The 23,660-nt window shown below is 34.6% G+C and overlaps 2 protein-coding genes across 2 annotated transcripts; both read right to left on the bottom strand.

Moving 5' to 3' along the window:
• Nucleotides 1–7,129: 7,129 nt before the first annotated feature.
• On the bottom strand, nucleotides 7,130–10,396 carry LOC128211745 (uncharacterized). The gene is made up of 3 exons (XM_052916778.1): nucleotides 10,135–10,396; nucleotides 9,570–9,747; nucleotides 7,130–8,708 (listed from the first exon to the last, which is right to left on the bottom strand). Exons 1-3 carry the CDS (start codon nucleotides 10,307–10,309, stop codon nucleotides 8,648–8,650), a joined length of 414 nt encoding a protein of 137 aa, XP_052772738.1. The 5' UTR covers nucleotides 10,310–10,396; the 3' UTR covers nucleotides 7,130–8,647.
• A 6,167-nt stretch (nucleotides 10,397–16,563) lies between these two features.
• Nucleotides 16,564–21,485, bottom strand: LOC128211744 (uncharacterized). The gene is made up of 5 exons (XM_052916777.1): nucleotides 21,328–21,485; nucleotides 20,315–20,396; nucleotides 19,786–19,971; nucleotides 19,137–19,314; nucleotides 16,564–17,770 (listed from the first exon to the last, which is right to left on the bottom strand). Exons 1-5 carry the CDS (start codon nucleotides 21,424–21,426, stop codon nucleotides 17,626–17,628), a joined length of 690 nt encoding a protein of 229 aa, XP_052772737.1. The 5' UTR covers nucleotides 21,427–21,485; the 3' UTR covers nucleotides 16,564–17,625.
• Nucleotides 21,486–23,660: the final 2,175 nt, after the last annotated feature.

The following is a 23,660-nucleotide window of genomic DNA, read 5'->3' as shown; positions in this document are numbered from 1 at the left end:
GGGTCGGACAGAAAAATTTGAGTATCTCCTTAGGATGCTTTTTACAATTCTCCGTGTCGGCGATAGCCGATTTCTTCGTCGACGGGTAGAAGGAGGGCATCTTATCTTTAGACAGCAGAATGTGGTTCTTGGACATCCTCAATCTCTTATGGTACTCGATACAAGGAGCACAGATGTAATCCTCGCAGGTCTGACAGAAGCCCTGGGCCACAGCGCTTTTACCGCCCTCTTCACAGGGCTGGCAGTAGACAGTGCCGTCAGTGGAACGCTTGTCAAGGCCAGGATCACGCCTCTTTCCGGGTACCTCCATCTATATAACCGAAATATATGAAGTACTTATATAAACTACCTGTTTAATACATATGAAATCGTAAGCTTTCTACACGATTAAGTCTAATAACCGATCTTGTTCCAAGATATTTTGTTCTAAATGTCGGTTTATTTATCAAACCACATCAAGACATACATATAACATTTACCTCGATTTAGTTGATCTATACAACCAAAGAAATAATCATTGCATTGCTTTATAAAGTTTACACATTATAGCTATCTATCGATAACTGGACTTGTTCAAATGATTATAATAATGATAAACCTATAACCCTATTAAATTATGAAGATAACACAAATATATGTATATATGATCTTAGTCGTGATTCAAATTATACATCACAGATGGAAAAAGTTTTTTTTTTTTTTTTTAAATACTAGAGATATACGTTAATAACGATATAAAAGCAGAAACATTATGTTTCGATACACAATGGATAAATATCGATATTGTAATGATTGATTTTACACCAGACCGTAAATCAATCACTGTGTTTGAATTATGGAACACATAATCATTTTAAACTATTATTTTATTAATAGTATAATTTATGATGATACTTGATGCTTGATTATTTGTATTTGTCAAAATTGCAAATTCATAAAAATACTTAGTAAGTCAAAGACATAATAACCAATTATTTTAAACATTATTATCCGTTTCAAACGGCAATGGAACTATCGCAATGCGTTTTTTCCAACAATACCCAGCCATATTTAAAATTGGCACGGGTTAATGTACACAGACAGTTACTCCTAACTTTTCATGAACGTTTAAAAGCTGCACTCTCACAGATATACCGTTTTTACAACTATTTTTTGTCTTGGAAAGAGCAATTTTTTGCGAAAATATCTGCAAACCAATGATAAAAGATTGCTGGCAAACAGTCAGATCGCAGATTTTCATATTTCCGTTCAAAAATGTATGCTTTATGGCTAAAATCGTTACTGACGGTTTAAGAAAATTGCATAGCACATAAATTTTAAAACTTAAATATAAAAATCTGCGATCTAATTTTTGTAACAAGTCTTATATAACTGGTATCGATGGATTTTTTTCCAAAAAATGCCTGTTATATGACAATTTTTTTTTAATATGTCAAAACGGCTTTAATACATTACTGTAGAAAATTCATATTATCATCCATGCTTAATATTTAGGTTTTTGACTACACAATGACCAACCAGCGTTGGAATATTCATGGACATTTTAGTATTTTATCGCACTTGAAGTCACATTTTCTTATCTGTACATAAATCATATGATTGTTTTGATTAATAAATTCAATTGAGAATACATATATATGTATATATATATATATATATATATATATATATATATATATATATATATATATATATATATATATATATATATATGTGTGTGTGTGTGTGTGTGTGTGTGTATTTGATGAATTATAACTAACATAAGAATTTTAAGAAATTAGCTTCATGATTTTTAAGTGCCTTTCCTCCTTAAATGTGTATAGTATCACTCGTGTGACCGTTTAAATCTTAACACAAAATTTATTATGAATGTATACTGAAACTCTACACAACTTAACCAACAATGTTGAATTCCGTATTGAATTAACATTCATAAAAAAACTTGTTGTTGTTATAATGTATTGCTGTACATGAGTAAAGTACTAAGTGTTACAATTAATTATTTAATGTAATTGTATTCTATTTTCTTTAACATATTATTATTGTGATAGTTTTATTTGAAGTTAAATTTCAAATAAATTAGGTTACACTTAAATTGTTCATCTTATATTATAATTCACCTGCACACTTTACATTGTGAGGGAGCAAAAACAATCACGTGACCACAAATGCGAACGACCACGGAGAAATTGAGACAACAAAACGTATGTTTTTGATGTTTTCTTTATTATCTTGAATCGAATTAAAACAAGACCTAGCCCATGGTACGGCACATAATTTCCGATTTCATGTGGTATACTGTCTGATATTCTTGGTGTCGTAGTTTTTGAGAACATTCAATAACAAATTTGGAATCGAGGATGCAGACGACCACACATTTTGTATATCTTGCAAAAACAATGATACAACGGCTAGTTTCACCTGGTTCTTTATGAAAAACACTTATTAAAGCAAATATATACCATTTAGAGTACCTTTGCAAGGGGTATTGATGGTTTTGATGGCAATATTAAAATATCAAATTATGCGAACGACCACACTCGAAAATTTTAGGCGAACGACCACACTTTTTAAATTAAATTTGAATGGGGTGCGAATAAAGCCTCCGTGATCTCAATGCTTTTTTTTCTATTCGTAGGACATTTGTATCCGCACATGACGCACACACGTGTATAATCTTCTCGACAAATCCGACATGTCAACACCAGAATGTGACCGAGATTGTGCGGCATGCGTTTCGAGGCATTCGGCCATTATAAAGATGATTGTCAAGTAAGATGCTGATAGAGTCACTCTAGGATGTGTGTCTAGTATGAAAAGAAATACTAGGGCAATTTTCGGATGCCAAGATCAAACGCACATTTGATATGGCTAAAACCCACCCAAATCACATGACACCTATATCTCTAAGTCTGTCCATCGTTAAACTTGTTAAAACAACAATGTTTGTATTGTAAGATGAAGAAAACATACATTTAATTTATCAGGGGCACTGGGTGTCAGAAGGGAAAAGGCGAGGAAAAATGATTGAAAAACGTTAGTTACATCCTAAATGAGATTCCTAAACATTCAATGTTGACTATCGATATAATCATATGGAACTTCAAATGTTACTGGGTAGTTCATTTATAACCGGCGAATGACATGTGTAGTCATTACTCAATAACAAGTTGTTTTTGATTAAATATGTGTTGTGCCATTATTCTTTATTGACACGTCACTTATATGGCAATAGTCAGTGTTATTATATGGCAATAATAGCGAAGATTAATCAAATAAAACTGATATTTGATAACGTTTATTGTCTTTATTTTAAAAATACAAACGGATCACAGTAAACACAGAGTATAAATCACATCAACATGAAACAAAAAATGTCCGCATTTGTTTGTGAAACAATCGCATTTATAAGATCAGGCTGTTTACATGTAAAAAATAAACATACAAATGTAATCACAGAGCAAATCACAAAAAGTGAAATGAATCACCTACATTAATCTTTATTGCTAACCTATCGCCTCGAAATAGTACAAGAGTTTACTAATAAAGCTCTGGAAAAAAAACACAAAAATGAAATTAATAACAGTGCAATGATCTTTTATAATAAGAGCTGTCACAGAGACAGCGCGCTCAACTGTTCCGTCGCTTTTAAGTTTAGATTGCAAAGCTTTGGTATATATGCAAAACCTTAACCAGAATCTTTTAGTCGAATAATAAAGGGCCATAATTTACATTTTATGCAAACTGGAGCTATCTTACTTGATTAATTAAGTCTGCTGGATAGTTGGAAACGCCTGTCTGAAGTTTCAATGCAATACATATATTTTCTGAGATAATGACTTAAAGGTGCTTACATGCAAAACCTTAACCAAAGTTTGACGCTAGGGTGAGTAGGATAGCACTCGTTAGTCTTGGAATAGTCGAGCTAAAAACCTATCGCCTCAAACAAAAGCAGGAATTTACTAAAACAGTTCTGAAAATGCCTTCATGGTTATGTACATACGGCGATTAGATTTCAAAAACAAAATATTGTTAGAAAATACAATAAGTTTTCTAATAATGTATGTGTTGTTTCGTGCTGCCGCAGTGTTGAAATGTTCGAAAGGACCTTGCCACAATATCTGCAGACCTGAGGTTGTCGACTCTCCATCTAAAAGATAAACTATACACATTAAGAAATAAAGTATTTGAAGCTTTATTCGCACTCTTATCAAAATTAGATAAAAAAGTGTGGTCGTTCGCCTAAAATTCTCGAGTGTGGTCGTTCGCATAATTTAATATTGTACGATTTCTTTCAAAAACATCATTTCGCCTTGAAAATGTATTGTAAATGGTATATATTTACTGTTTATATAACTTTTTGTAAAGAACCATTGGAAATTAGCCGATTTATCATTGTATTTTGCAAGATAAACAAAATGTGTGGTCGTCTGCATCGCCGATTCCAAATTTGTTTTTGAATGTTCTCAAAAACTACAACAACAAGAATAACAGACGGTTTACCACATGAAAGCGGAAATCATAAGGCGTACCATGGGCTAGGTATTGTTTTAATTTGATTCAATTTAGTAAAGAAAATATACACAAACATACCTTTTGTTGTGTCAAGATCGCCGTGGTCGTACACATGTGTGGTGACGTCACAATTCTTGCTCCCTCACAGTGACTTTAACTGGCTGGAGAATTATTTCCCTATGTAGAATGCCAAATCTCCTCTTTAACTGACCTATCCCTCTCTCAACCAAAGCTCGAGTGACTTTGTGGCTCCTGCAATAAATATTATTGATGAAACAGCCTTTGTGTGTATGAAACAAAAATTGAGCTGCTAATGTAATGTTTATCTAAAAGTTGCATAAATTTTTGTTTTGATTCCAATTACATCTAGCAGATCAGACAACAGAATAAAATAATTTGGGCTCTCAATTTAATTTATTCAAAATTTAATCAACCACAATGTTACAAGATCAATACATGTAGGGCTATGCATTTCAGATTATGCGGAGTTAAATTAATTTTGAAACATACCTGTTATAGGCTTGTTCGGCCTGGGTTTGTGGAGCTAGGAAAGGGGTAAGCAGCCACCTTTTGGCTGGATAGCCGCTGTCCCCAAGCAGATGGAAACCGTGTGGCATGTGGCCATTCTCAAAAAGGTTGTTTAACGAGCGTTCTCTTAAAACTCTACTGTCATGCACGGATCCAGGCCAGCGTGCAACAACATCAATTATATTGTACCATCCGTCAAAAACAACTTGAACATTTATACTATGTTTCCCTTTTCTGTTGACATAAATTTCTTCATGTTGATTGGGTGAGGCAATGTTAATATGGGTTCCGTCTATGGCCCCAATGACTTTCGGAAACCGTGCAATCCCCTGCATATGCAGGCATTCCGTCTGAATTCTTCAACACTACCTGGAAACCTAATAAATTGCCTAATCAACGCAGGTGATGACAGAGCATTAATAACTTCAGTCAACACACGTGACACTGTTGGCTGACTGACGCCATGTATGTCCGCATCATTTAACTGTATTAAGCCAGTTGCTAAATATCGTAATGTAATCAAGATTTTTTGTTCAGCATTTAAGGCGTTATTTCTGGCTGCTTTAGGTGAAATGTTAGCCCCGATCAGCTATGTTAAATAATTGATTCCAGCTCTGTCAAATCTGTATCTATTTATAATATCCATTTCCAGTAGAGTATCAAGATTCGGGGCACGATCCATGATCTGAAATAATAGTCTGACATGTTATTTAATCATAATTTAAATTAAAAAATAACATCATGACAAATACTTTGAAAATTTATCAATTTTGGCCGATAGTTTGCATTAAACTTACATGTAGCTTTTTAGTAAAGAAGTACTCATATTACCTGGTTGCAGCTGCACATTTTTACGAGAAGTATAAACATTCATGGACTTACCGTAGAAATATTTTCTTTACACAATTTTAAAGATTTCTTTACTAAGCTTATATGAAATTTGATGGGGCAACATGACAATTCATGGAATTATGATTTTATTTTTTTTTAAAGTAAATATATATGCTATCTCAGTTCACATGAATGGTTTCCTTTTAATTTATAAGAGATGTATTCTTATGAATCCAATCATCGATATTTTCACTAAAATTACTTACAGTTGACTTTATTTCAGTAATATTTTCAACATTGTTTCTTTCTGTTCTGAGATTAACCTTTGGAGAACCAGAAGATATTGAAGGGGGTAACATATGACAAGAATTGGATTGTGATATTTACAACACAAAACAAAACCCTCTTTAATTCACCCCCTTCAAATTGGAATCCAATCTCTGTTACATCCAGGTAATGATTTTTTTGGCATGTTATGATTTTAGTTCGAGGTAACATTCTCCTTTCGAATTCTAAACATGTCTGACTGCTTTAACTATTTTATCACTGACAGTTGACATTTGAACATAACACACAGTCAAACAAATAAATTGACATAATTGTTTATTAACATGTGTCTAAGGTGGAAAACGAATATCTTTCATGTTATTAATCATCAAATGCCACTTAAAAAAATGGTTTTCGACATGACATAAAAAATACCCATTGAAGAAATGTGAAACGGTTGAAATGAAACATTTCCGGAATATCGCGAAATTATATGATGTAGTTAAGGCGTTCGCTAATGTAATATGCATTATTTTTGCTGTTGGTAGCGAATCAATCAACACCAAAGAATAACAAATCAGACGAGTAATACTGTAATAATTCCACGTTTTTACAACTCTTGCATGTGTTTTTAGGTGAGATATTTGTTCGACCTTCACATTTCCATTCCCACTCCCTATTGTACAGTAGGCTACATAAAACCAGTAAAAATAAAAAAGGTACTTACTGCTGAGCGACAGGAGCAAACTTTTTTTAAAATTCAACCAAAATCCCCGTAAAATACCGTGATCTTATTATGTTATGAAATATTTAAGGAAGGTAAACACTTCCTTAACTTCTTCAAACGATCTTAGTTGAAATCTCAGATTCTTGAACTTACTAAGTCCAAATCTTAGAATCTGGTAGAATTGAGGACCAATCTAAGAACAAAACGACCAATCTAAGGATGAAACCAATCTAAGATACATATTGAATACGGCCCCAGAACTGAATTGCAAAAAATAAGAGAACTACACCATACAGCCTATCGATCATTGCATGTTAACAAAATAATACATAACGATTTTTCTTTTTCTCTTTTACAAGCCTTCAATTGAACGCATGAATATTAAATTGTTTTTTTTTGTTCTCTTCTCCTTTCGGATCTGCAAAAATAAAGTTCTTTGCATTTTGATGATGTTTATGCACTTCAGGCTGAGCTTTGGCGCTTCTTGAAATTGGACTTACATATCATACCAGATTAATGAAAATTAAAGCTACACCAATGGGGGAAGGATTAGATTATTTCTGTCATTTATGTTTGTTTGTTTTCTCATTGAATCCGAATCCAGAATACTATATTAGTGAAATTCGGCGAACTTAAACTCGGCATCGGAAATACCGCCTAAAATGACCCTATATACGCCGTAACAAAAAGGTGAGGTGACATCCTCATACATGCTGATCTTGCAACTTACGTTCAGAAACATGTTTTCCTTAATTGTTTTTTTTTCAAAAGATGTCCACAATATATCAACGCTGTTCGAAGGTATCTATAGTAAAACTGCTTTTGGTGATTTTGAATTGTATCCTTTTCGTATCCATAAGTCTATTTCTAGATGGTTGTTGGCCCTTTATTTATGTTCTCTTTCCAACATCATTCCGCCCAATAGTTCATACCCAAGATTAAATACTGTGAAGATGACCATAGGCCTATTAATGATAATGCTTTAAATATATCCTTTAGGGATCATGGTTTCTAACATATTTTTAGGGAAGAAACTAGATAATGACAGAAATGTTTGATTTAAAAAGAAAATAACAGATGAAATAGTATACAGGAAAATATTTTACAAAAAAAATGATATAATATTTTATAGGTATTTCATATAAAGCAAGATTTAACGGAAAATAGTGATCTAGACGGATTTATCAATGTATGTTTTGCACTGTTAAGTTCTGAGCTAGATGCATTTCCTAGAATAAACCACCGAACATATGACATAGATCACAGTTGTGTGAATGACTTGACAATGTAAACATGTTCCTTATAAATTTGCGATTAAATTCATAATTAATCTTAGTTGAAATTGATATAAACTGCAGATTGGCAGCAACAAATACAGTTAAAAGGCATGATAATATATTAACTTTAGCGCAGGAACAGAGTTATATTGGATTTGTTTGAAACGAATGGCTGTAATTTAACGTTTTGATATATGAACAAAAGATATGTACAGCCATAACATTATAGAACTAACCTAAAAACTGTTTTGATTTTTTGCACATGACTTACATGACATCATGATACGTATAAGTAATTCAATATTGTGTCTTTTCAACTTAAGCACATACATACACTGCAATGCGAGAATCGATAAAACTATGTTTTAACTAAGGAGTTCGTTTCGTCGTTATATCAGGTCGATCGATCGTTTTAAGTTTTACGAGCGACAGCAGCAGAAGTTGGGTCCACAGAATCCCTTACAGCTGTTATACCGGTACATATGGGTATTTTTCTGTCCAGTCACACCCGATTGTAGCCATGGTAGGGGCTGTACACGTGTAGTGCGTTGAAACAAGTCAGACTAGAACGAAGAAAATACATTGCTACTGAATCGCACATTTAAACAAGTCAAGGCCAGTGTTTTCAATCAGTCTCAAGTCTGAGTTCAGATTCAAGACACAACATTTCTAAATCCTCCTTTCACTGTAGATTTTCTTTACCAGTATTTATGCGAAACGCTACAGAAACAAGCTCAGTAGCAAAATGTTTAAACATAAACCCGGTTTAATGGCATTGGGTATATGTTGCCAAACAACAGTGTTCATAGTTTGTTAAGTTGTTAAGGATAATCACACAATGAGGTTACACAGCTCCATATAATCCTAGATACAAATTATGGAAAGAATACTATTTATTGTAGGAAGAGTTATATAGACCTTTCATAGGATTGCGTTTTGGGTCCCTAGGCTCAAGGTTACGGTCACTGTTACTAAATATATACAGTAACTGTTTGTTACTGAACTATTTTAAGATAGGGTAAACAAATTGTGACCAAACTTAGTATGTAGGAAGAGTTTATTGAGGACTTCCATGAGATTGCATTTGGGGCTCCTATGATCAAGGTTAAAAACAGTTGAAACTGAATCATACAACGAAGACTGAATTTCTTCTGTAAATCATTGAAAATATGGCGCTTTGCGTATTTTCTTGTTTACTTTTAAATTAGATTTTTGCTTTAGACAGGCACATATCACATCGTTATTTTATTCAGCTCTAAGAAAAAGCGGCGTATAGTCGAGGACACTGTACTACGACAAATTTATTTTGTTTTATTACGCACTACCTGTGTAGTTGCTTTGCTGAGGCGACAACAACAACAACAGCAAATTTGAACTGATTTTACGTGTATATCCTGTAAATATTTAAAATACTCTCTAAATACCTGAGGCTTGAGCACACTTCTGAACAGGGCACTGTCTGTTTGGAGCATCTGCGCCTTACGGCGTACACATGCCCAGCTCTTGTGTCCAATAGTGCGGTGCATGTTGCCTGAGCCATCTGGTCACGGTAGTTATAAGCAACACCGTACTTGTCGCCCGGCCCGGTAGACCTCTCACATCCTGAATATAATGTGTGTTTTTTTATAATTTATATGTACTATTTATCGATTTTTTTTGTGCATTTAGCAATCACCCGTCATTGAAAATAATTTTGATTTCGCGGACATACCGATAGCTTCATGATTGTCCACTCTATATTCAATCTACACGTTTTGTTAAAACTGCTCTGGACTGTATCTTAAGCTCAGATGAAGTGAATGCAAGACTTAAACGTGAAGGTATTATAATCCAATAAAGTGTAACTCAACTGATGGTGGAAACACAAACAGTAAAATTGAGAAAGTATACAATGCTATTGTTCACCAAATGTATTTTAACGAAGAAGACTAAACAATCTAATAATAGTTTAAGTTAGGTTAAAGATATGATTGTTTCCATCTTACGCACCTGCATACTGAACAGCGTTACACGGCCGTCGCTCAGTTTCATTTTGAATGGCGACAGTGTCTTCCATTAGTATCCTCTTTCTGTTTTGGGTGCGACCATTGTCTATGTCACGTCCTTTATACTTGAATGCGCATGCGCTCCACTCCGACCAAGATCCCCATTGTCTCTTTACCATATTAAGCAATTCTGGTGTAGAAAGTATTAACCATTTAAGCTAAAAAGGCAACTGTAAAGTGTATATTGACAGGTTGATAGACATGAAAGAAACTTTGTTCATGTTATTTAAAAAAAAAGATTATTGAAAGAAACGTTTACCATCGATAAAATGTTGCTGTCTGGATATTGTTTCTTCGATTTAAGGACAGCTAGTCGTTCAACATCCTGTGATTAAAGAAAGGAATATATGGATAAACAAAAAAGTCTCGTAGTTGTAAGGTTCTAGATATTTATGTTGGTGAATGTTTTGATTGATTTTGTCTATACATAAAAGTGAAATACGTAACGTGCAGATTAATAACAACGATATTCAATATTACACGCACTTTTAATTGAACACTGTCCTTGATAATATGGTACAAAACGGCTACTTCACTAAAAACCCTCATGTGTAACAGTATTGAACAATGTCCTTGATATTATGGAACAAAACAGGTACTTCACTGAAAACCCTCATGAATAACAGTATTGCACACTGTCCGTGATACTATGGAACAAAACAGTTACTTCACTGAAAACCCTCATGACTGACAGTATTGCACACTGTCCTTGATACTATGGAACAAAACAGTTACTTCACCGACAACCCTCATGACTGACAGTATTGCACACTGTCCTTGATACTATGGAACAAAACAGTTACTTCACTGAAAACCCTCATGACTGACAGTATTGCACACTGTCCTTGATACTATGGAACAAAACAGTTACTTCACCGACAACCCCGCATGAATAACAGTATTGAACATTGTCCTTGATACTATGGAACAAACATTTACTTCACCGACAACGCTCATGACTGACAGTATTGCACACTGCCCGTGATACTATGGAACAAAACAATAACTTCAACAACAACCCTCATGACTGAGAGTATTGCACACTGTCCGTGATACTATGGAACAAAACAGTTACTTCACCGACAACCCTCATGACTGACAGTATTGAACGCTGTCCTTGATACTATGGAACAAAACAGTTACTTTACCAACAACCCTCATGACTGACAGTATTGAACACTGTCCGTGATACTATGGAACAAAACAGTTACTTCACCGACAACCCTCATGACTGACAGTATTGAACGCTGTCCTTGATACAATGGAACAAAACAGTTACTTCACTGACAACCCTCATGAATAACAGTATTGCACACTGTCCGTGATACTATGTATCAAAACAGTTATTTTACCAACAACAATCATGAATAACAGTATTGAACACTGTCCTTGATACTATGGATACAAAATGTTACTTCACCGACAACCCTCATGACTGACATTATTGAACGCTGTCCTTGATACTATGGAACAAAACAGTTACTTCACTGACAACCCTCATGAATAACAGTATTGCACACTGTCCTTGATACTATGTAACAAAACAGTTACTTTACCAACAACCCTCATGAATAACAGTATTGCACACTGTCCGTGATACTATGGAACAAAACAGTTACTTTACCAACAACCCTCATGAATAACAGTATTGAACACTGTCCTTGATACTATGGATACAAAATGTTACTTCACCGACAACCCTCATGAATAACAGTATTGCACACTGTCCGTGATACTATGTAACAAAACAGTTACTTTACCAACAACCCTCATGAATAACAGTATTGAACACTGTCCGTGATACTATGGATACAAAATGTTACTTCACCGACAACCCTCATGAATAACAGTATTGCACACTGTCCGTGATACTATGGATACAAAATGTTACTTCACCGACAACCCTCATGAATAACAGTATTGCACACTGTCCGTGATACTATGTAACAAAACAGTTACTTTACCAACAACCCTCATGACTGACAGTATTGAACACTGTCCTTGATACTATGGATACAAAATGTTACTTCACCGACAACCCTCATGAATAACAGTATTGCACGCTGTCCTTGATACTATGGATACAAAATGTTACTTCACTGACAACCCTCATGAATAACAGTATTGCACACTGTCCTTGATACTATGTAACAAAACAGTTACTTTACCAACAACCCTCATGAATAACAGTATTGCACACTGTCCTTGATACTATGGATACAAAATGTTACTACACCGACAACCCTCATGAATAACAGTATTGCACACTGTCCGTGATACTATGTAACAAAACAGTTACTTTACCAACAACCCTCATGAATAAGAGTATTGCACACTGTCCGTGATACTATGTAACAAAACAGTTACTTTACCAACAACCCTCATGAATAACAGTATTGCACACTGTCCTTGATACTATGGATACAAAATGTTACTTCACTGACAACCCTCATGAATAACAGTATTGCACACTGTCCGTGATACTATGTAACAAAACAGTTACTTTACCAACAACCCTCATGAATAACAGTATTGCACACTGTCCGTGATACTATGTAACAAAACAGTTACTTTACCAACAACCCTCATGAATAACAGTATTGCACACTGTCCGTGATACTATGGATACAAAATGTTACTTTACCAACAACCCTCATAAATAACAGTATTGCACACTGTCCTTGATACTATGAATACAAAATATTACTTCACCGACAACCCTCATTAATTACAGTATTGCACACTGTCTGTGATAATTTGTAACAAAACAGTTACTTTACCAACAACCCTCATGAATAACAGTATTGCACACTGTCCTTGATACTATGGATACAAAATGTTACTTCACCGACAACCCTCATGAATAACAGTATTGCACACTGTCCTTGATACTATGTAACAAAACAGTTACTTTACCAACAACCCTCATGAATAACAGTATTGCACACTGTCCTTGATACTATGAATACAAAATGTTACTTTACCAACAACCCTCATAAATAACAGTATTGCACACTGTCCTTGATACTATGAATACAAAATATTACTTTACCAACAACCCTCATAAATAACAGTATTGCACACTGTCCTTGATAGTATGGATACAAAATATTACTTCACCGACAACCCTCATTAATTACAGTATTGCACACTGTCTGTGATAATTTGTAACAAAACAGTTACTTTACCAACAACCCTCATGAATAACAGTATTGCACACTGTCCTTGATACTATGGATACAAAATGTTACTTCACCGACAACCCTCATGAATAACAGTATTGCACACTGTCCTTGATACTATGTAACAAAACAGTTACTTTACCAACAACCCTCATGAATAACAGTATTGCACACTGTCCTTGATACTATGAATACAAAATGTTACTTTACCAACAACCCTCATAAATAACAGTATTGCACACTGTCCTTGATAGTATGGATACAAAATGTTACTTCACCGACAACCCTCATGAATAACAGTATTGCACACTGTCTGTGATACTATGTAACAAAACAGTTACTTTACCAACAACCCTCATGAATAACAGTATCGCACACTGTCCGTGATACTATGGATACAAAATGTTACTTCACCGACAACCCTCATGAATAACAGTATTAAACATTCTCCTTGATACTATGGATACAAAATGTTACTTCACCGACAACCCTCATGAATAACAGTATTGCACACTGTCCTTGATACTATGGATACACAATGTCACTTCACCGACAACCCTCATGAATAACAGTATTGAACTCTGTAAATCGTCATTTATTGTTCCAAATGACCTTTACCTGGTTAGTCGACTGTTTTAAACAGTTTCATAATGTTGTACCTTTGCGCGTGCGAAACGGCGGATCAAGGGGCATGGTTTGAGGCCTATTACGCAACACGTTTGGATGTTTAAAAGTACCTGAATACGTTTCGACCAATGAATACTTCTCTGTTGCGCGTTGGCGTGAGTTTCGTAACGCCAATCTTTTACTAGTAATTGGTCATCTTGACATTGCAGACAGTCGGTGCGTGAAGAAGAGAGGTTTTTATAACAAAAAAATAATAATATACAACACTCACATTTTTAAAGGTCATAGGTTGTCTGTTAATTTATTTTCGTAAAAACATACTATTCGCCTTTTCCTATTACTTAACAATCATAAATGGTATGTCTGCGTGACGAAAGTAGGTGAATCAAACACATTTCAGCGCCAAAATGTGTTAAAAGTTCATTGCATAATAAAAATAGACATTATTTTTCTGGGGGTAACTTATTCACATAAGGAAAATTGTCGTGGCCATCACGGTGAATAAATATGAAACCATACCTGAATAATATTAATGATACAATGTCAACACTTAGTTGCTTTGACAAAGGTAGAGCCCGAAACCTTTTTTACATTTGCTTGAGCTTCTTGTTTTTATGCCGTAAAAAGTAAATATTTCCGATATAATGAAGCAAGTCGTTGGGCGGTTGACCCCCCCCCCTCAAAAAAATAAAAAAATAAAATAAATAAATAAATAAAAATAAAATCCTAATACAGGAACGATCGAGTCGAAAGGGGCGGAGTCAGTGGGTCAAATAAGTATGAACACCAAATTAGTTAATGGTTTAATGGTTCGGCCATCTTATATAATATGAAGCGGGTTTGTCCGGCCTGCTGACACTCTGCACCCGGCTCCATTTTCTGTAGGTCGCCAAATTTTACCATTTATGGGTAAAATGTTTCACCGAAATTCTATGCATTTCTTTCGCATTTCTTACTGTGGAAGGTTGAACGGAATGACGGCTGCCTATCCGTACCTCTCTATGGATAAAAAAGTACAACATTTATATTTGAATTAGATAATTACAATTTACCTTCAAGTATTTCTCCTGCCACGTACACAGACTCGGTTCCGGACTTTGGCCAAGTCCGACTCTTACAAGCCCCACGACTATCAATATATACGTCCACATTTCGAACTATGGCAATTATGGTATGCGCTTACTAAAACGCGGAGAAGAGCTCATATGTTTATCCGTCTTTAATTAAAAAAATTCGCGCTTTTCATACACAAAGCTTCAGATTAGTTTTAGAGCACAGTTAAGCCTGGGGAGATACTCATAACTAAGTTTTGAAATACAAAAGAATTACGTCATACAGCCTATCAATAATTGCGTGTTTGCTAAAAAATGCTTTACGATGTTCTATTGTTTTAATCATTTATTCTTCCTTGCTCACTCTTCTTATGTTCTTCCTCTTTCGGGTCTGTATGATAGGTAAGCGTGTTTGTTTCCTCGTCGAGTTTCATTTTTGTTTGTGATGAATTGGACCCGGCAATAAATACAACATAAACATACAAACAAATACAAATAAATCATTTGTTGTTTTTTTTCTATAAAAAATCATTTATATTTTATATCGTTGTTCTTTAAAAGCATAAACATAAAAAAGTTATATATTTTTGTTTAATCTTCATAAGATTGCAGACATTTTTCAATTGATGTACATCAAGTTGTACCAAGAACAGATATCAAATTTCGTGTCTGTATTGATGACATTTAAAAAAAAAAATCTTCTTAAAATTTACGAAACGATATATTCAGTCCTCATTTGAAATTTCTAAACGTAGGCATTTTTTATAAACAATTCATGGCTAGAACATAAAAAATGCGCTAAAGATTTACTCACTTAAAATGATAAATCTATATATAATGTACTGTGTGAGAATAAGTTTGGATTAAAAATGTTCAAATATGTTTAAGTATGATCTAATACTTCCCATCCAGTTTTGCCAGTTACAATCAAGCATCCTTTGTTTCTAAAGATTTAACATCAACAATTTTAACTTCTTGACTTAACCAAACAAAACCAAAACCATAGCAGTACATTTAGTTCTTTACAGTGGGAACCCAATTATTTCTTCCCATGCCATTTTCGCCGTGTCCAGTTGTTACGAGATGAAGTGCCAAGTGGTGGGGGTAACATTGGTTAGTGATGGGTACCGTTCTCAGATCAGAGGTAAGAAATTTCACAAAACTACTCATGAAAGTGAAATGTTTCTTTACAGGGGTATGTGCAAGGTGTCCAAGACAACCTCCTGTTATTATTGATTCCATCGATGTATTTGGTTAACATAAAAAGTAAGATCCACGAGCTTAAAAATTAAAAATAAAACCAAGCGAAAAACACAACCATAAAATGGCAAGACAGCTTCTGTCCGTCGAAAATGTCCTATATGAAGCATATTTTGAAAGTGTTTGGTATAATTAACGTGTAAAATTGTCATTGACGGTGACTTCTTAGAATAAAATTATGTAACGCTGTATGATGTCGTGGACCGGTCAGAGTTTGCAGGACAACGATGGTTGCATGGTGTTTTTAAAAAATTTTAAGCAGTCGAATTTAGTCAAACATTGAATTTTCAACTGTGTACCAAATTCATTGTTGGTTCATAAGATGTTTATGTATATTTCTCTCGAAAAGTTTGCCATATTAACGATTCATCTGTCATGAATATTATTTATATTACTGTCATTTATGTTTGCTTGTTTTCTTATTGAATCCGAATCCAGTCTAAAATATTTGTGTACTTCGGCGTACCTTACCTCGGTATCCGGAAACTCGCCCAAAATTGCCCGGTATTTGGCATACCAAAATCTTCTTAAACGCTGACCAAAGTCATGAAACTCACGTTTTAAAAAAGTTATTTTAATTGTAATTTCAAAAGACGACACTAGTTTCTGAACGCTGATATCTATATAAGGACTCTTTTGATGTTTTTGTTTTGTATCTTAATCGTATCCCAAAGTTGATTTTCCAAAGATCCGAACATCATTCTGCCCCATAATGCATAACCATGATCAAATCTCGCAAAGATGACCATAGGCCTATCAATAGTAATTATTTAAATACCCTTCAGGCATCATGGTTTCCTTTATCTTTTGAGAACGAAACTCGATACATAGATTTTTTTGATTGCATTTTTTTATTTTTAAAGAAAAGAAGAAATCTATACAGAATTGTACAAATAAAGGTCAATCTGATAAATTATAGGTATTTTATATCAAATACGATATGAAAGAGTAGCTTTTCTGACCAACGTGTATGTGTTCATGCATATCTAAACAGTTTTCGAGACGGATGCATCCGTGTATTTTTTTAACTTTAGCAAGTGAACGTTTGTTTGAGTTTTGATATATGAAAATAAGAAATGTATAGCCATAATCTTATAGAACTAAGTTTGAAAAACATATATTTAATTGATGTAGTGTACATAAATTGCATTATTTAATGTAAAAGTTATTCAATATTGTATTTTGAACATTTATACAACTACACTCGCTGCAACGTACTTATCGAATTAATTAGTTAACATACGTATGGAATTAATAAGTTACTTCTTTTGCAATAAAAGGTAACACCAAAATATTGATTCAATCGGTTCTTATTTACGAGCGGCAGCAGCAAAAGTTGGGTCCACAGCCTCCACCACAGCCGTTGTATCGATACATGTGGGTACTTTTCTGTCCCGTAACGCCCCGTGGTAGCCAAGTGTCGGGAGTGTACACGTGAAGTGAGTTGAAACAAGTCAGACTAGAACAAAGAAAATACATTGCTTTTCAAGAACACATGGACTGCACGTGTACAGTGTGTTGAAACAAGTCAGTCTAGAACAAGGAAAAATTGACATTGAAGTAACATTGGTATGCATCATAATGATATAACCAGCACGACGCATTCCACTCCTGTACAACTTCATGCACACAGAAACTCGAGCAAAGTACAAAATATGCTTAACGATTCGAGTTGAAGGAGAATAACCGCAGAAATTGGCTATTGTATGACCAATGGGTTTGTGAACTACAATTATTTATAGTTTCGCAATTCATATAGGGTAGTCTTTCCTTACAAAACTAAACACGATCAATTTCTTGGTACTGATTTATGCGCATTTAAACCTGTGTTTATACACGTTTGGTGGTAAGAAACAGGCAAACAGGGCAATGGAAATAGTTTGTGTTTACCTTTATTTAATGGGAAATTTTGCAACATGATGTTTCTAGATTTGCGTGTCCTTAAGTACGACACTCATGGTAAATCTTCTTTAGGGAACGAGATATGACTGGGCTGTGTTACCGAAATGAAGTCCTGAAATACCGTCAGTGTGGTATTTATAAGTTGCATCTGTTTTAATTTTGCTTTTGCATGACGGCTACTATTTGTCAACAAAATAGGGCTAGTCTAGCTTCAGCGTTATCCAAAGATCCAGTAGTATCAAGTGCGGAGTTATCTTGCATACTTGTTTGACTCCACCAGGTGTTATTGCTCTTGCTAAAGATTAGGCATCTTTCCCTCTTATTAACACTTGTATTCAGCGTTTGGTTTGGATGAAATGGGCATATAGCTAGTCGAGTGAGTCTTATTCAAATTAACATATCCTTTTCAGAATATTTGTTTATGATTTTACTCGAAGATAAAACATACTATGAACCATGACTTCATGGCTGAACTCATTCGATTTAGATAGGCCTCTTATTATTCAGCTGGTCGGTAGGCTCAGTAGTATTTACGTTAATTCCATTTGTTTGCAAATGCTTTGCAGTACATGGTATGCGCTAACTTACCTCAAGTGTAACAAAAAACTGCGTATTCAAATAAAGATGTATTTGTTTCTTTATGTGGTCCTCAACTTATTTTATAGAGTATACATACCGGCTTTCAATTTGTATTGATAGCAGTTTTTTCTTTTTCAGACATGAAGTTAAGACTTGGTTTCCGAGCCTGCTGAACACACATACTAATCGAATACATTTAAAACATAGCAACTTAAGGTCTAAGCATATCTCGCCAGTTTGAGCATTTCGGATAGAATACAAAAGCCACGAAAATAATAACAACAACAATTTAATGGAAATGAGTTAACAAGTATATTTTTAGTATGTAATAAACCCTCGAATACCTGAGGCTTGAGCAGACCTCTGCGCACGGCACGGTCAAGCTGGAGCATGCGCGTCTCACGGCGTACACATGCGCACCGCCTTTGTCCAATAACGCGGTGCACGTGGCCTGAGCCATCTGATCACGGTAGTCATAGGCAACACCGTACTGGTCGTCCGGACGAGTCGACGCCTCACATCCTAAATACAATTATGTTTGTTATCAGTTTATGTGTAGTTTGTTTCGATTTCAATTGATGCAATTCGTTTATGGTAGATAAATCAATTGAATGTAAACGTGAATGGATTTTTTTTAACCCAACCGATGTCATTAAACACATACCAGTACAGTAAAAACGAGTTGGTATAAATTGTTCCATACTATGTTTATGAGAAGAACTTCGAAGAAGAAGAATCTCATTTGACTTTATAGATGAAAAAATACAACAAATAATGTGTTTTGCACAGGAAATAGTTGAGACGTTGCTATTGATTAAAAAACCAATTAATAAAGGCGAATGTTTTTATTCGTACTCTAAAAGTATGTTTCTTCATTAAATATGTGACACCTTATAATACATTGAAATTAAAACATTTTAGCATCAACCCATTGTGTGACCCTTTAACCTATAGTGTGCTCCTTTGAGATATGAACAGTTCAATCTTACGCACCTGCATATTGAACAGCGTTACACGGCCGTCGCTCAGTTTCATTTTGCATGGCGACATTGTCTTTCATTAGTAGCCTCGTTCTGGTTTGGGTGCGTCCATTGTCTACGTCACTTCCACTACACTTGAATGCGCATGCGCTCCACTCCGACCAAGATCCCCATTGTTTCATTACAATGTTTACCAAATCTGGAGTATAAGTAGAAACCATTTTACATGACAAGAAACTTACTCTTAATGCAAAACATCTCTAAAGAATTGTATGATATGAGTATTCCAACGGCACACGATTGTATGAAACTTTGTTAACTTTTATTAAATGGCCAATATTTATCGAATGATTACTATTAACCAATCAAGTATTTTAAACGTTGGCAAAAGACAACCTGTGAACTATTTATATTTTTTTTTTCAAATTTGATGCTGAACTAAGTAATTAAATAGAGTGTACTTTGGCATTTTTATAAATCGACTTAACAATTATTTTTTGTAAATGTGATATTAATAAAACATTATTGGAAGGAACATTTACCATCGATTAAATTTTGTTGTCTGGATATTGTGTCTTTAAGAAATGTCTGCTTCGTTTCAAGGACAGCTATTCTTTCAACCATCTGTGTTGAAAGAAAGAAATATATGGAGTTCATGTATCTATTTTAAGCTCGTAACGTCAATTGAAGTTCTTTTGCGTGGCCGCGACGTTGTATTTCTAACCTGGATCCGGCAATTCGGTTATTGACCTATTCGTCTTTTGCATTTAAGTACCTCCCGCAGAAGGTACACATATGTACAGACAAATGAGGAGACACGTCCCAGGAAGTATATGTTAAAGTAACTGGACTCGCTTCCAGACCTTCTGAAATATTAAGTGCGAGTGTTGACTCTCAATATCAAGGGTTACAAAGAGTGACCTACTTTTACGTACTTTTACTATATAGTCATGAAAATTTTCAATAACCTGCGGACAAAGCGTTGTAATTTATCTCCTCGACAGGTGATGCATCGTTAAGCTCCGCTACTTGTTTTCGTGAAATTATAAAATCCTCTCGTATATATGTTCAGTTACTCGGGAAGCGGGTGCAGAAAATATTACTTTTTTTGGTCTGTGTTTGGAGTTTTTCGGAGAATAAAACAGTCGAAGAAAGGTCAAAGCGTTGGTGTCGGTGTTGATGTCGGCGTCGTCGAGCACGAAAAAAATGCCGTATCTCCAAGATATTCATTTGAAGTTTCGTGAACATGTTGCCAGAAACAATTCGCATATGTAAAGCATAATCCATAACTATGGCTTTTATAAATTTTGTGGTAAGCTTTTTGCCTGAACAGTTATTTCAAACGGTAATATCAAATCACTGATCAAGCAAAATAATGAGTTATGATAATGAAGAGAACATTACACAAACATGTAAAATTTATCATTTACTCCATTCCAAGCAAACGCACGCTTGCATCAACATTTTCTATAGTTATCCATGCTCCATAAGGTAAAAAATCACTAAAGTACATACATTTGGTACCTCGAACGGAAATTGAGTAATTACAACTTACCTTCAAGTTTGTCTCCTGCCACGTACATGGATTCGGCTCCAAAATTTGGCCATGCCCGACTCTTACAAAACATAAAACTATCAACGTATATGTCCACATAACGAAATATAATATTGATTGTATGCGCGCAATTTAACAAAGTGAAGAGCTCACATGTATTTCCGGCTTTCGAATTAGATCATGTGGTAAGTGCATGTACTTGACTCATCCTTAAAACAGTTAAGTATCAAAACACTTCAATGTCTAAGCAGGTGCTCAGAACAGCATTTTGAAACACACAACAGTAGTAAATAACGCAACTTATCAATCAATGCATGCTCAATTTAAGCTGATTAAATAATTAACGAGATGAATAATGTAAATTTCAATAGTGGTTTTCGTCTTTATTTCGTAGTTTAAGCTGCAATGTATGGTGGCTGATATCTCCCATTGACGACGTGTATGGCGGCAAAAGGGCGAATATGCGAACACCCACGACATGGCAGAGCGAAAAATGCACCGCATTATGCCCCACTTGCGTTAATTTAGTTATGAACTAGTGTGATAGCACTAGAAAACGGCATGAGCGTGAGATTAAAAGTATCTTTCATGGTTGATAATGTAATATAGATTCATCCCAACTCGAGCGTATGGTGTTTTGCGGAAACAAGGTTTACAGAGCGGCCATAGTTGATGCTTGTTTCTATACCCCGTCACATTTTGAACCCCTTGGCCATTTTCCATCGGAAACAACCTCAGATGTATGTCGGTACATCAGTAGAAGTAGATCGTAACATTTTAAATAATTATATTAATTAATTAATTGTTTTGTTGTAACGTGTATTTTGTATTACTAAGTTTAAATTGATTGCCAGTGAAGTGTTTATTGCATAAATAAAACGATTCCCAACAGTTAAGTCATCAAGTTTAACTGCCAAATTGAAATTACAACGCGATCTACTTGCAGCGTAGTTAAATGTAAAGATTTTCTGATATTTTAAACCGTCCATTTAAATCCTAGATTGGCCGGGGAGTCCCGAATGCCCTAGTCTAACCAATATTAAGACAAATAGTTTAAATGCATTTTATTTTATGTTTTACATACAGGTATTATTCATCCCTGCCCATGGTAGGTAGATATCTTGCTTTACTACATACGTATTATACATCTGCAAGCAATACGTAGCGTAGTTTAAAATACATTTGCAGGTTTTATTATTATTATTATTATTATTATTATTATTATTATTATTATTATTATTATTATAAATATTATTATACCAGATTTGTTGAGCGCACTTTTCATAAAAAATACGTTCAAGGGCGCTTTACAATTGAACATGTGACATATCGCAGATATGTGGAAATCACAAAAATGACATATTTTAACATATTAAACCAATTCAAGTGAAACTCATATGTTGTAAACAAACACACACACACACATAGTGTCTTAAAATGCTATATGCAATAAAATAAGCATAAAAAAGTAAAATAAGAATAAGAAATCAACAACATGAAACCAAATATATATATGTATATATATATATATATATATATATATATATATATATATATATATATATATATATATATATATATATATATATATATATATATATAGTTACTGTAGCTCTGTATCGTAAAAATAAGAAGGGATAAAAACAGTCACAGTTGTTATCTATTCGTTGGAAGTTTTGAAAAGTTGTGTTTTGAGAGCTCTTTTGAATGAATAAAGTGATGATTCTTTTCTGAGAGTGTCCGGGAGAGAATTCAATAGTTTTGCGGCAGCAACTTTGAAACTCCTATCACCGTAAGAGACCAGTCGACAGTTTTGTGGCACAAGGGTGGTTGCTGCACTTGCTGATCTCAGGTTTCTAGTCGGCACGTAAACCTCTACTAAGTCGCTCATGTAAACCGGCGACTGACCATGCAAGGTCTTGAAAGTTTGAATGATAATTTTAAAGTTAATTCTATTGTATTTGAAGCCAGTGAAGATCTTTAAGGATTTGTTTTATGTGTTCAAAACGGCTTGTTTTCGTAATGATACGTGTAGCTGTGTTTTAAACAGTTTGCAGTTTGTTCGTTGTTGATTTCGGCACGCCAAACAAGAGAGTATTGCAATAATCTAACCTTGGTGTCACAAGCGAGTTTATGAGAGTCTTGGTGGCATCAGCGGTCAAATATGGCCGAATGTGACCAATCTGTCGTATCTGACCATAGCATGTTCTAGTCACCGAATTAACCAAATTAACATGCTGGTCCATTTGCATGTTCGAATCAAGCGTAACACCAAGGTTTCGAACAGTTTTTGATGGTTTTAAGCTCGAATCGCCAATTTCCAGTTCTAGATT

This window comes from Mya arenaria, chromosome 12 (assembly GCF_026914265.1).
Source record: "Mya arenaria isolate MELC-2E11 chromosome 12, ASM2691426v1".
Classification (NCBI taxonomy): Eukaryota; Metazoa; Mollusca; class Bivalvia; order Myida; family Myidae; genus Mya; species Mya arenaria.
The sequence above is the reverse complement of the archived record's forward strand: the minus strand, read 5'-3'. Positions and strand labels throughout refer to the sequence as shown.

What these genes read in the sequence shown, in the direction of transcription:
- LOC128211745 (XM_052916778.1), bottom strand. Translation starts at nt 10,309, where the DNA reads ATGGTAAAGAGACAATGGGGATCTTGGTCGGAGTGGAGCGCATGCGCA. An exon ending in TAACGCTGTTCAGTATGCAG is followed by an intron (nt 9,748 to 10,134) that starts GTGCGTAAGATG and finishes CATTATATTCAG; the next exon opens with GATGTGAGAGGTCTACCGGG. An exon ending in GAAGTGTGCTCAAGCCTCAG is followed by an intron (nt 8,709 to 9,569) that starts GTATTTAGAGAG and finishes TCTTCGTTCTAG; the next exon opens with TCTGACTTGTTTCAACGCAC.
- LOC128211744 (XM_052916777.1), bottom strand. Translation starts at nt 21,426, where the DNA reads ATGTGGACATATACGTTGATAGTTTTATGTTTTGTAAGAGTCGGGCAT. An exon ending in GGCAGGAGACAAACTTGAAG is followed by an intron (nt 20,397 to 21,327) that starts GTAAGTTGTAAT and finishes CTTTCAACACAG; the next exon opens with ATGGTTGAAAGAATAGCTGT. An exon ending in TAACGCTGTTCAATATGCAG is followed by an intron (nt 19,315 to 19,785) that starts GTGCGTAAGATT and finishes AATTGTATTTAG; the next exon opens with GATGTGAGGCGTCGACTCGT.